Source organism: Podospora pseudopauciseta (assembly GCF_035222475.1).
Source record: "Podospora pseudopauciseta strain CBS 411.78 chromosome 7 map unlocalized CBS411.78m_7, whole genome shotgun sequence".
In the NCBI taxonomy this organism is placed as follows: Eukaryota; Fungi; Ascomycota; class Sordariomycetes; order Sordariales; family Podosporaceae; genus Podospora; species Podospora pseudopauciseta.
The window spans coordinates 1,885,030-1,894,589 of NW_026946667.1; the positions used below are offsets into that span (position 1 = coordinate 1,885,030).

A 9,560-nucleotide genomic window follows, 5' to 3' on the forward strand; every position below is an offset into this window, starting at 1 on the left:
GATACTTACACATGGAACCACCTGCCCAACCCCAGCGCCACAGATTTGACTATGCTTTATCTTGTTCTGCAGGTCTGACATCAACTCAGATAATTTTCCCAATCTCCTAGGTATTTACACGATATAGAACCAAAACTTGTACTGTTTGTTGCTTTCCCTCACTGGACGACGACAAGTCTTCATCACCCTCTGGTCCATTTGTCTGAACTCTTCAAAAAGTTCGGACTTGCTTCACATCTACACCCGCATGTAGCGCTTTGGGGGCGATGGGGGAGGCTGGCCGTTTTGCAATGGACAATCCAGCGTCGGTGACTTGAAAGGTGGAGCGTTGTCGCGCTTTCTTGGGTGCTACCGGGGCAGAGTATGGCTGTAGGTGGCTTGAAGGACAGGTCCGGAGACATGCCTCAGTGTAGTCCTTGTGGTCGTCCTCATCCCCACTGGGTGATTCGCCGATGAAACTAGCTCGCTGAGTTTGCCACCAAACCGTCTTGGGTTTGCCATCGAGGTCTGTGAATAGGGTCCGGTTTGGGGGAAGTCCTCAAAGGCAGTGAGGTTGGTAAGCAAGAGGCAGAAAGAGAAGAACTCTATTAGGATCGAATGTAAGCGCCCAAGCCACCTAAAAGGTATCATGAACAGGCGGGGCTGATATGCTCAGCGCCGTGGGCAGGACACTCTTGAACATGTACAGACGAGTAGTTTATCGCGAGGGCATGGGTGTTATGTGAGGTAAGGTTGATTGAAACCTTTTTTCGTGTAGAGGTATTGTGGCATGAGTATATATAACATGGTGTCTTGCAGAAGATAGAAACATTGGAAGGATCCTTGATAGTTTCATACCCAAAGGTCGAAGAGCTTGCGCCACGTAACTTCTCGTCACGACACCATTCCTTCGCGATGACGATAATGAGGAGCCAGAACGTGATAGAAATTGGCACAACAAGAATCATTGCTGTATTGGATTGAGTAACATCTTCCAGTCTATCCGCGACCCAGATACCCATCCTCAAATGCTGTGCCTTGTCAGTCACATTTTCATCATCGTCACAGAGAACAAAAGACTCACCACCTGGGAGCCCAGCCGCAGCGTACATGACCAACGAAATTGGCTTCAAATCCTCATCTGTCGAACCCTCCAAGTATCGCTGCCAAAACTCCAGCACCCCCTTCACACTCTCCTTCAGCTCCGCATCAGCTCCGCAACCATAACACCTCAACCCCAAACAGGCTCCAAACTCCCGGAAAGCCAACCTCCTATTCGCGTCCCTGCTCGCGAACCCCCGCTTTCCATCCAGGAGTATCTTCCCCACCTCCAAACTCTGACTACCCAAAGTCCTGGCCCAATCCTCATCACGGAAGAAATGGCATATCCACAGCCCCATCCCCAAGTCCAAACAGTCATTACTCACCCTCATCTTCCCCTCCCTCCCCATCAAAAGCCGGTAATCTGCAATCTCTGACACCAAATCCCCCGGTGGGCCATGCATGTACTCGGCCGTTCTCTGCAAAAGCCTATAAACGACAAACCCCGTCGCGGCATCAAGATGTCCCTCCGTGGGAACCGACACCCGCGACAAATCAGTAGACATCTTCCACACCATCCTCTCTGCATGATGATTGCTCCTGTTCCTGACGATAAACTTGTTGTGCACCGCCTTGGCAAGCTGAACAGCCAGTAAACTCCACTGTTTCTCCCCCGTCGCCAAGGCCAGCCTGTTGAGCGCAAACATCCATAATGTCAGGTAGTGGTGATACTGCCCGTCGCCATCACGTGGGTCTTCTTCCTCAGAGTGGGGTTTTCCTATCCGGAGACCGCCCTTTAGGGGCTCTGCATCTGTAGCACCGGGGAGACGGGAGGATAGGTCCCGGGTGCGGCCTAGGGTTTCGTGGACGGTGGTGACGAGTCTTTTGGCGAGGGTTAGGTAAGGAGGACAAGAGAGCTCTTTGGATAAGGTGATGAAGTTGACTACGCCAAAGGCATCGGTCCAGAGGTAACGGCCTAGGTGACCGGCTGCGCCCGGGGAGGAGGGGGGCGTCCACGACAAGGCGGAAGCTTCTGGGTCCGGGGAGGAGAGGATGTTGTCAAAGGGGCCGTAGACTATGGAGAGGGCTTCTTTGAAGCGGCGGATGCGCTCATTGGGGGTTGGGATGGGCATTGTCATGGTGGGCCTTTTGCTGTTGGGGTGATACTTGGAAATGTGATGTCTGGGAATGAGAATATGGCGTTTCGACACTGAGTTTGGTGGTGATAGTTCTCGAGATGGAAGAAAAACGGTTCATCCACTTGGATTTCCAGATAGAGGGAACACAACGTCACAGTATCTCTACCTAGAAAAAGTGTCTCGGAGAGGTCGGTTCAGGCTGGGCCCTGGGACTCAAGTTAGATGACCAGTATACGATAATTGCACGGATAGAGCCGAGTGATCATCCTGTTGAAGAGGAAAATGGTGTGTTTGGAAGGGTTTGGTTGCTGTGAGGGCAGGGACCATCTTGCAGCCATCTCAACGGAAGCCAGAGCATCGTGAACGTCAACGGAGTCTGAGAGGTCTGCTTGTGCGCTGGATCGGACCCCCACATGTCGTCACTCATCTGTCGTTGTCGTTGAAGAAAGCGTTGACCCAAGCTCAAAGAGTGCCAAGGCAAAGCCAAGATGGGAGCCAAGTTGGGGATGGACTAGTCTTTATTTGTACTAGTCATCGAAGTGGAGGTCTCATTGGTCGATCGCTGCCCCACTGCCAGGTGCTACCCCGCGCAGGATGCCTGAACATTCGAGGGGCTTCTGGGGCCAGGATTCTCGAGAGCTCTGGCAGGCTCTCGCAGCTTCCTGTGCCATCATACCACATCTCGCTGCTTCGCCCTCGGGCACCAAGTGCTTACTTACACTTCTCCCAGTCTCTCCACCCGCTGCCCAAGATAAATTCTTCGCCTGTGGTGTTACCTCTCTTCTTTGTTCCCTCCATTGACTGAACCAAAACAAACAACAAACTGTTGACAACGATACCCATAACAACCAACAAAATCATCTGCTACTATTTTCAGCAGCACAACGATTTGAAGCCTGACGTCACACTCCAAGCTTCACCACATCGTCTACCTCATATAATATCACCACTTCGAACAACCACCACTCAGTTCCCGAGACGCTCAGTCTCGAAAGTCTAATTCACAATGAACTCGAAAATGGAGTTTACCGACCGTGCCAAGAAGGCGTTGGAGGACGCCATGGTCCTCGCCGAACAGTACGCACACTCACAGCTGCTGCCAGTACACTTGGCAGTCGCCCTACTCGATCCCCTCCCCGACCAGAGCAAAGATCTCCAGAACGCACCACCAGGGACGACACAAACCCTCCTACGACAAGTCGTTGAGCGCGCCCATGGCGATCCCCAGCTCTTCGACCGTGCTCTCAAGAAGATGCTCGTCCGCCTGCCGAGCCAAGACCCCCCACCAGAGTCGGTCTCGATGGCGCCCTCGTTCAACAATGTCCTTCGCAAGGCCATGGAGCTGCAAAAGGTGCAGAAGGATACCTACATAGCGGTAGACCATCTCATCCAAGCCCTCTCAGAAGATGTGTCGATCCAGGGTGCCCTCAAGGAGGCCAACATCCCCAAGCCAAAACTAGTGCAGGAGGCTGTGCAGCAAATCCGCGGCACCAAGCGTGTCGACTCTCGCAATGCCGACACAGAGCAGGAGAACGAGAATCTCGCCAAATTCACCATCGACATGACCGCCATGGCCAGAGAGGGCAAGATTGATCCCGTCATTGGCCGTGAGGAAGAGATCCGCCGCGTCGTCCGCATTCTTTCTCGGCGCACAAAGAACAACCCGGTGCTCATCGGTGAGCCCGGTGTGGGTAAGACGACCGTCGTCGAAGGTCTTGCCCAGCGGATTGTCAACAATGATGTCCCCGACAACCTTGCGGCCTGCAAGCTGCTCTCTCTGGATGTCGGTGCGCTGGTCGCAGGCAGCAAGTACAGAGGCGAGTTCGAGGAGCGTATGAAGGGTGTTTTGAAGGAAATTCAGGAGTCTAAGGAGATGATTGTCCTGTTTGTCGACGAGATCCACCTTCTCATGGGTGCTGGTTCATCTGGCGAGGGTGGCATGGATGCCGCCAACTTGCTCAAGCCCATGCTTGCCAGAGGCCAGCTTCACTGTATCGGCGCCACCACCTTAGCCGAGTACCGCAAGTACATTGAGAAGGATGCCGCTTTCGAGCGTCGTTTCCAGCAAGTCCTGGTCAAGGAGCCGACCATTCCCGAGACCATTTCCATTCTCCGTGGTCTCAAGGAGAAGTACGAAGTCCACCACGGTGTCAACATTGCCGATGCCGCCATCGTGGCCTCCGCCAACCTAGCTGCTCGGTACCTCACATCTCGCAGACTCCCCGATTCGGCCGTTGATCTGATCGACGAGGCTGCCGCTGCAGTTCGCGTAGCCCGCGAGTCTCAGCCGGAAATTATCGATTCCCTTGAGCGCCGGCTACGCCAACTCAAGATTGAAATTCACGCTTTGTCTCGTGAGAAGGACGAGGCTTCCAAGACCCGACTCGCTCAGGCCCGCCAGGATGCCGAGAACGTTGAGGAGGAGTTGAGACCACTTCGTGAGAAGTACGAGAGAGAGCGCCAGCGCGGTAAAGACATTCAGGAGGCCAAGTTGAAGTTGGAGGCTCTTCGTGTCAAGGCCGAGGATGCCAGCAGAGTGGGAGACCACAGCCGTGCTGCCGATCTTCAGTACTACGCCATCCCCGAGCAAGAGGCTGTCATCCGGCGCCTTGAGAAGGAGAAAGCTGCCGCTGACGCTGCCCTGAATGCCAACGGCGGTGACTCTGGTGGTTCCATGATCACCGATGTCGTCGGACCAGACCAAATCAACGAAATCGTCGCCCGCTGGACCGGTATTCCCGTCACCCGCCTCAAGACCACCGAGCGGGAGAAGCTTCTGCACATGGAGAAGGCTCTTGGCAAGATTGTCGTCGGTCAGAAAGAAGCTGTCCAGTCCGTGTCCAACGCCATCCGTCTGCAGCGCTCAGGTCTGGCCAACCCCAACCAGCCTCCTAGCTTCCTGTTCTGCGGTCCCTCCGGTACCGGTAAGACGCTTCTCACCAAGGCGCTTGCCGAGTTCCTGTTCGACGATCCGAAGTCAATGATCCGCTTCGATATGTCTGAGTACCAGGAGCGTCACTCCCTGAGCCGCATGATTGGTGCTCCTCCCGGCTACGTTGGTCACGACTCTGGTGGCCAGCTGACCGAGGCCCTTCGTCGCAAGCCCTTCTCCATCCTCCTCTTCGACGAGGTTGAGAAGGCTGCCAAGGAAGTTTTGACGGTTCTCCTTCAGCTCATGGACGATGGTCGCATCACCGATGGCCAAGGCCGTGTCGTTGATGCCAAGAACTGCATCGTTGTCATGACTTCTAACTTGGGTGCCGAGTACCTCGCTCGGCCCAACGGCAAGGACGGCAAGATTGATCCCACCACTCGGGAGCTCGTCATGAATGCTCTCCGCAACTACTTCCTTCCCGAGTTCCTCAACCGTATCAACTCGATTGTCATCTTTAACCGTCTCACCCGCAAGGAGATTCGCCGCATTGTCGACCTGCGGATTAGCGAAATCCAGAAGCGTCTCAGCGACAACGATCGCAACGTCATCATCAAGGTGTCGGAGGCAGCCAAAGACAAGCTGGGTGCCCAGGGCTACTCGCCAGCCTATGGTGCCAGACCGCTGCAACGCTTGCTTGAGAAGGAGGTGCTCAACCGCATGGCTATCCTAATCCTGCGCGGCAGCATTCGTGACGGCGAAGTCGCTCGTGTCGACCTGGTGGATAACAAGGTTACTGTTCTCCCCAACCACCAAGAGAGCGAGGCTTCTGACGAGGAGATGATGATTGACTCGGATGATGCTCTGGATGAGATTGCCCCCGATTCGATGGATGAAGATCTCTACAATGACTAGAGGTGTCGTTGAGATGCCAAGAAGACCGGGGACTTTGAGAAGGAGAGTATTGATGACATTGATGTGGATGGAACAAAATTATGGCGATGATAATGACGGCGTTTTCGGAATGGTTATTCATGGAACAGGGAATTGTATGGCCAGAGCAAAGGCCTAGGCTACGATAGGGAGGCATTTTGATGCATAGCATGTATTGCATAGCCTTATGGCACAACAACAGAAGTGTAGTTAGTGTAACTCTTGATCAGAGATCAATAAACTGTTGATATTGTACCTTCTTTGGTTCTTTCCGTCATGTGTGACGTGTGTGTGTTTTGATGTGTGTTTGACATGAAGTTCGGTCACGCCCCATTTACACGAGAATGTCGGATAAAGCTCTACGGCGAATAATTTCTTGTCTGTATAAAATAGACACCCATTCCAAGTCATGAGGTTATTTCACTGAATGATGAACGACGTGGCTCGGTGTGGGCCTCCTCTTCACCTTTCATATGAGCCGCTGATTGGTCACTCACAGGCCGCCGAATATTTTTGGAAGAACCTTGGAAGCTTGACCACCAAGTCCACCCAGACAGGTACCCAGCCATACCACCACCATCACCACCACCACCTCTCTGACTTCCTCGATCTTTTTTTTTTAATTTCTGAAAGAAGATCAGCAACTCAAACAATCACCAAAATGTCCTCCTCCCTCGCCCTCGACCAAGCCGACATCGAGAAGCTCAACGACAAGGACAAGGCCGAGCTCCGCCAGTTCTTCGCCAACGAGGAGCAAAAGAGCAAGATCCAGAGCCGTATGCATTACCTCCCCCGAAAAATGAAGATAGTGTTGCTAACTGTATAGAATCCCACGCCCTCACCTCCCTCTGCTGGAAAAAGTGCATGGCCTCCTCCTCCACCTTCAAGTCGGGCGCCCTCGACGGCACGGAAAAGGCCTGCCTCGCCAACTGCGTTGAGAGGTTCATGGACGTCAACATGGCTACTGTTAGGCAGCTGGCTGGCATGGGGGGACGTCACTAGAAACAGCAAGACTTCTTCTTTTGGAATGATTTGAAATCACCCAACCCCACCACGATCATGAATGAGGATTCGACAATGCGGAGATGGAGGACATGTTATGGCACATGGGCAGACCAAGGGGTATAGAGTTTGAGACGTTGACTACGGGCAGCGTTGTATATCACATCTGGGCGAGAGGAAGCAGGGGAGCGGGCTGTACGATAGGAGATATTGTCCCCATATGGGAATGGGTGGTTACATATCATGGCAGACCTGATTGGAAAAGACGGCACCACACCGTGGATTGTACACTACTTGGAACTCTACGTATCACATGGCAACTGACACAAATTCGACATCACAACAGGACACAACCAAAGGACCAAAATATATGCCCATCATCAACGAGGAATGGTCAATTGTTTTCATTGCCGGGTATCTGACGCCAATTGAAAAATGCAATCCCAATTCCCTTCTTCGTTGACAACACCATTTTTGTTGGTTTTTTTTTTCATTCCCAGTCCCGATCCATCATCACACGACCGAACGTTTAGACGAGGCCGAGCTTGGTAGCGGCAATGTCGAGGGCATCGACATCAGCGGTGAGGCGGGCGAAAGCCTTCTTGGAGCCGTCGGGGCGGATCAAGGTGTTGATCTTGACGGTGTCAATGTCGTAAAGCTTCTTAAGAGCCAGCTTAATCTGAGCCTTGTTGGCCTTGACATCGACGATGAAGACGAGGGTGTTCTGCTCCTCGATCTTCTTAAGGGCACCCTCGGTATTGAGGGGGTGGATGATGACCTTGTGCTCGTCGAGGCGGGGGGCGTGGGGGATCGACTTGCGGGGGTACTTGGGAGCGCGAGACAACTGGAGGGTCTTGGGGCGGTGGAAGGTGGTGCTGTAGCGGACCTTGGTCTTCTTGTGGGCGTGGACCTGGAGAGGGGGTTAGACTTCTGATCGTGAGGCCAAAGTTGGAGAGAAGTAACATACACCCTTGAGGGCAGCCTGAGCAGCCTTCTTCGCCTGAGCACCCTTGCCAGCCTTGGAGGCACCGCCTGTATCGTGGGAGAGTCGAGTCAGTATAAAGCATTCGCCTGAACAAGGGGAGGACCGTCTTGTTCAAACTCGCAAAATCTGCTGCTGCTTTGATGCTTCACCTCGCCGCCATCATTTTGCGACATGGTCGGCGGCGAAGCTCCGCACTGAGCGACGGCCGAAATTGTTGTGTTTGTATCAATCCATTTCCTGGAGGATTCTCAAGTACCTTTCTTAACGTCCTTGGGAGCCATTTTTGCTGTTTGTCGGCACTGGGCGAAGTTGTCGTCTAGTCGGTCGTGGATGGGGAAGGGAAAAAAAGTTGGCGGAATTTTGCTAAAACGATTTAACAGAATGTGTGTGCGGAGACCTGTGGCTGGTTGGTTGTGGCTCCTGCCCCGCTCTTTTGGGAGAGGAAGAATGTGTGATTGGCCAAGCCCCGGACCTGGAGCTCCCGATAAGATAAGCAGTTTGATGAGCTTTGGGAGCTTTCGAAAAATTACCCACGAATCCACCTCGTCTTCCCAACTTTAGTTCCCTCGAGGAACGGTGCAACAATCATGCAGTCCGCTTGCATGCCATGGCGCTCAAGAACAAACGTCCGCAAAAGAGCTTAGCCGCTGGTCGGCCGCCCATTCTTCAACGCCAACCAAAATCCATCACCAGAAAGTCGACAAAAGCTCTCATCAACAAGCACCATCTCCTCGAGAAGAGAAAGAAACAGGCGCTTGCCAAGGGTGATGATGCAGGTGTCGCCGCGATCGATGCAGAGATTCAAGCTCTAGGTGGCCTCGAGGCATATCAGAAGGCCAGTCTTCAAGGCCAGAGGGAGGACCGCGGCGGTGACAGCTCGAGGGTTCTGATGGAATGGGTGCAGCCATGCTTCACGGCTCATAAAGAGGGATCGGATCGGATGCTCAAGATGCTCGAGGTTGGCGCGCTCAGCACACAGAATGCTTGCTCTCAGAGCGGCTACTTTGACATTACTCGTATCGATTTGAACAGTCAAGGCGAAGGGATTCTGCAGCAGGATTTCATGGAACGGCCTTTGCCCAAGGATGACACGGAGCGATTCGATATCATCAGCCTGTCGCTCGTTCTGAACTTTGTGCCGGATCCGAAAGGAAGAGGGGACATGCTCAAGCGTACGACGGAGTTTTTGCGCGCAGCCGGCAGATATCTCGAGGCTCCTTCACTGACGACCAACTTTCCGAGTCTCTTCCTGGTGCTCCCTGCGCCATGTGTCACGAATTCGCGGTATCTGGATGAAGAGAGGTTGGTTGGGATTATGGCGTCGCTTGGGTACGCGAAGGTTGAGTCCAAGACGACTCAGCGGCTGGTCTACTATCTTTGGAGGAGAGAAGGCAAAGGCATCGCTCGACGTTTCCGAAAGGAAGAGATACGGGCTGGCCCGACACGGAACAACTTTGCTGTTGTTCTGGGGTGAATACTCTCCTGGTGTTGGTTTTGGCCAGTTCGCTGGGCGGGGTTGATCTTCCTCTTTGGAATGGGAGGTTGTGATGTCCCCATCATCCTCACCGTGGCAGGAGCCCAAGGCACTTGGCATCTGGGCAACTTGTGC

At 53.4% G+C, this 9,560-nt stretch overlaps 5 protein-coding genes across 5 annotated transcripts; 3 read left to right on the forward strand and 2 right to left on the reverse strand.

Annotated features, from left to right (window-relative positions):
• Window positions 1-713: 713 nt before the first annotated feature.
• QC763_708790 (uncharacterized protein) lies at window positions 714-2,636 on the reverse strand. Its single transcript, XM_062915871.1, has 2 exons — window positions 1,064-2,636; window positions 714-1,010 (listed from the first exon to the last, which is right to left on the reverse strand). The coding sequence occupies exons 1-2, from the start codon at window positions 2,157-2,159 to the stop codon at window positions 979-981; spliced, it is 1,128 nt and encodes a 375-aa protein (XP_062761874.1). The 5' UTR covers window positions 2,160-2,636; the 3' UTR covers window positions 714-978.
• Window positions 2,637-3,165: 529 nt separating this feature from the next.
• HSP98 (Heat shock protein hsp98) lies at window positions 3,166-5,946 on the forward strand (the record flags this gene model as incomplete). The annotated part of the gene is made up of 1 exon (XM_062915872.1): window positions 3,166-5,946. The coding sequence occupies one exon, from the start codon at window positions 3,166-3,168 to the stop codon at window positions 5,944-5,946; it is 2,781 nt and encodes a 926-aa protein (XP_062761875.1).
• A 445-nt stretch (window positions 5,947-6,391) lies between these two features.
• TIM8 (Mitochondrial import inner membrane translocase subunit tim8) lies at window positions 6,392-7,086 on the forward strand (the record flags this gene model as incomplete). Its single annotated transcript, XM_062915873.1, has 2 exons — window positions 6,392-6,740; window positions 6,791-7,086. The coding sequence occupies 2 exons, from the start codon at window positions 6,392-6,394 to the stop codon at window positions 6,964-6,966; spliced, it is 525 nt and encodes a 174-aa protein (XP_062761876.1). The 3' UTR covers window positions 6,967-7,086.
• A 299-nt stretch (window positions 7,087-7,385) lies between these two features.
• On the reverse strand, window positions 7,386-8,349 carry RPL25 (60S ribosomal protein L25). The gene is made up of 3 exons (XM_062915874.1): window positions 8,208-8,349; window positions 7,934-7,998; window positions 7,386-7,876 (listed from the first exon to the last, which is right to left on the reverse strand). The coding sequence occupies exons 1-3, from the start codon at window positions 8,230-8,232 to the stop codon at window positions 7,496-7,498; spliced, it is 471 nt and encodes a 156-aa protein (XP_062761877.1). The 5' UTR covers window positions 8,233-8,349; the 3' UTR covers window positions 7,386-7,495.
• Window positions 8,350-8,558: 209 nt separating this feature from the next.
• BMT2 (25S rRNA (adenine2142-N1)-methyltransferase) lies at window positions 8,559-9,425 on the forward strand (the record flags this gene model as incomplete). The annotated part of the gene is made up of 1 exon (XM_062915875.1): window positions 8,559-9,425. One exon carries the CDS (start codon window positions 8,559-8,561, stop codon window positions 9,423-9,425), a length of 867 nt encoding a protein of 288 aa, XP_062761878.1.
• Window positions 9,426-9,560: the final 135 nt, after the last annotated feature.

Bases quoted from the DNA above. Each gene is read 5' to 3' on its own strand.
- RPL25 (XM_062915874.1), bottom strand. From the start codon at position 8,232: ATGGCTCCCAAGGACGTTAAGAAAG. The intron at 7,999-8,207 runs GTACTTGAGAAT...CCCACGATACAG, and splicing joins TCCCAAGGACGTTAAGAAAG to GCGGTGCCTCCAAGGCTGGC. The intron at 7,877-7,933 runs GTATGTTACTTC...CCCCCTCTCCAG, and splicing joins CTCAGGCTGCCCTCAAGGGT to GTCCACGCCCACAAGAAGAC.
- QC763_708790 (XM_062915871.1), bottom strand. From the start codon at position 2,159: ATGACAATGCCCATCCCAACCCCCAATGAGCGCATCCGCCGCTTCAAA. The intron at 1,011-1,063 runs GTGAGTCTTTTG...GACAAGGCACAG, and splicing joins TGCGGCTGGGCTCCCAGGTG to CATTTGAGGATGGGTATCTG.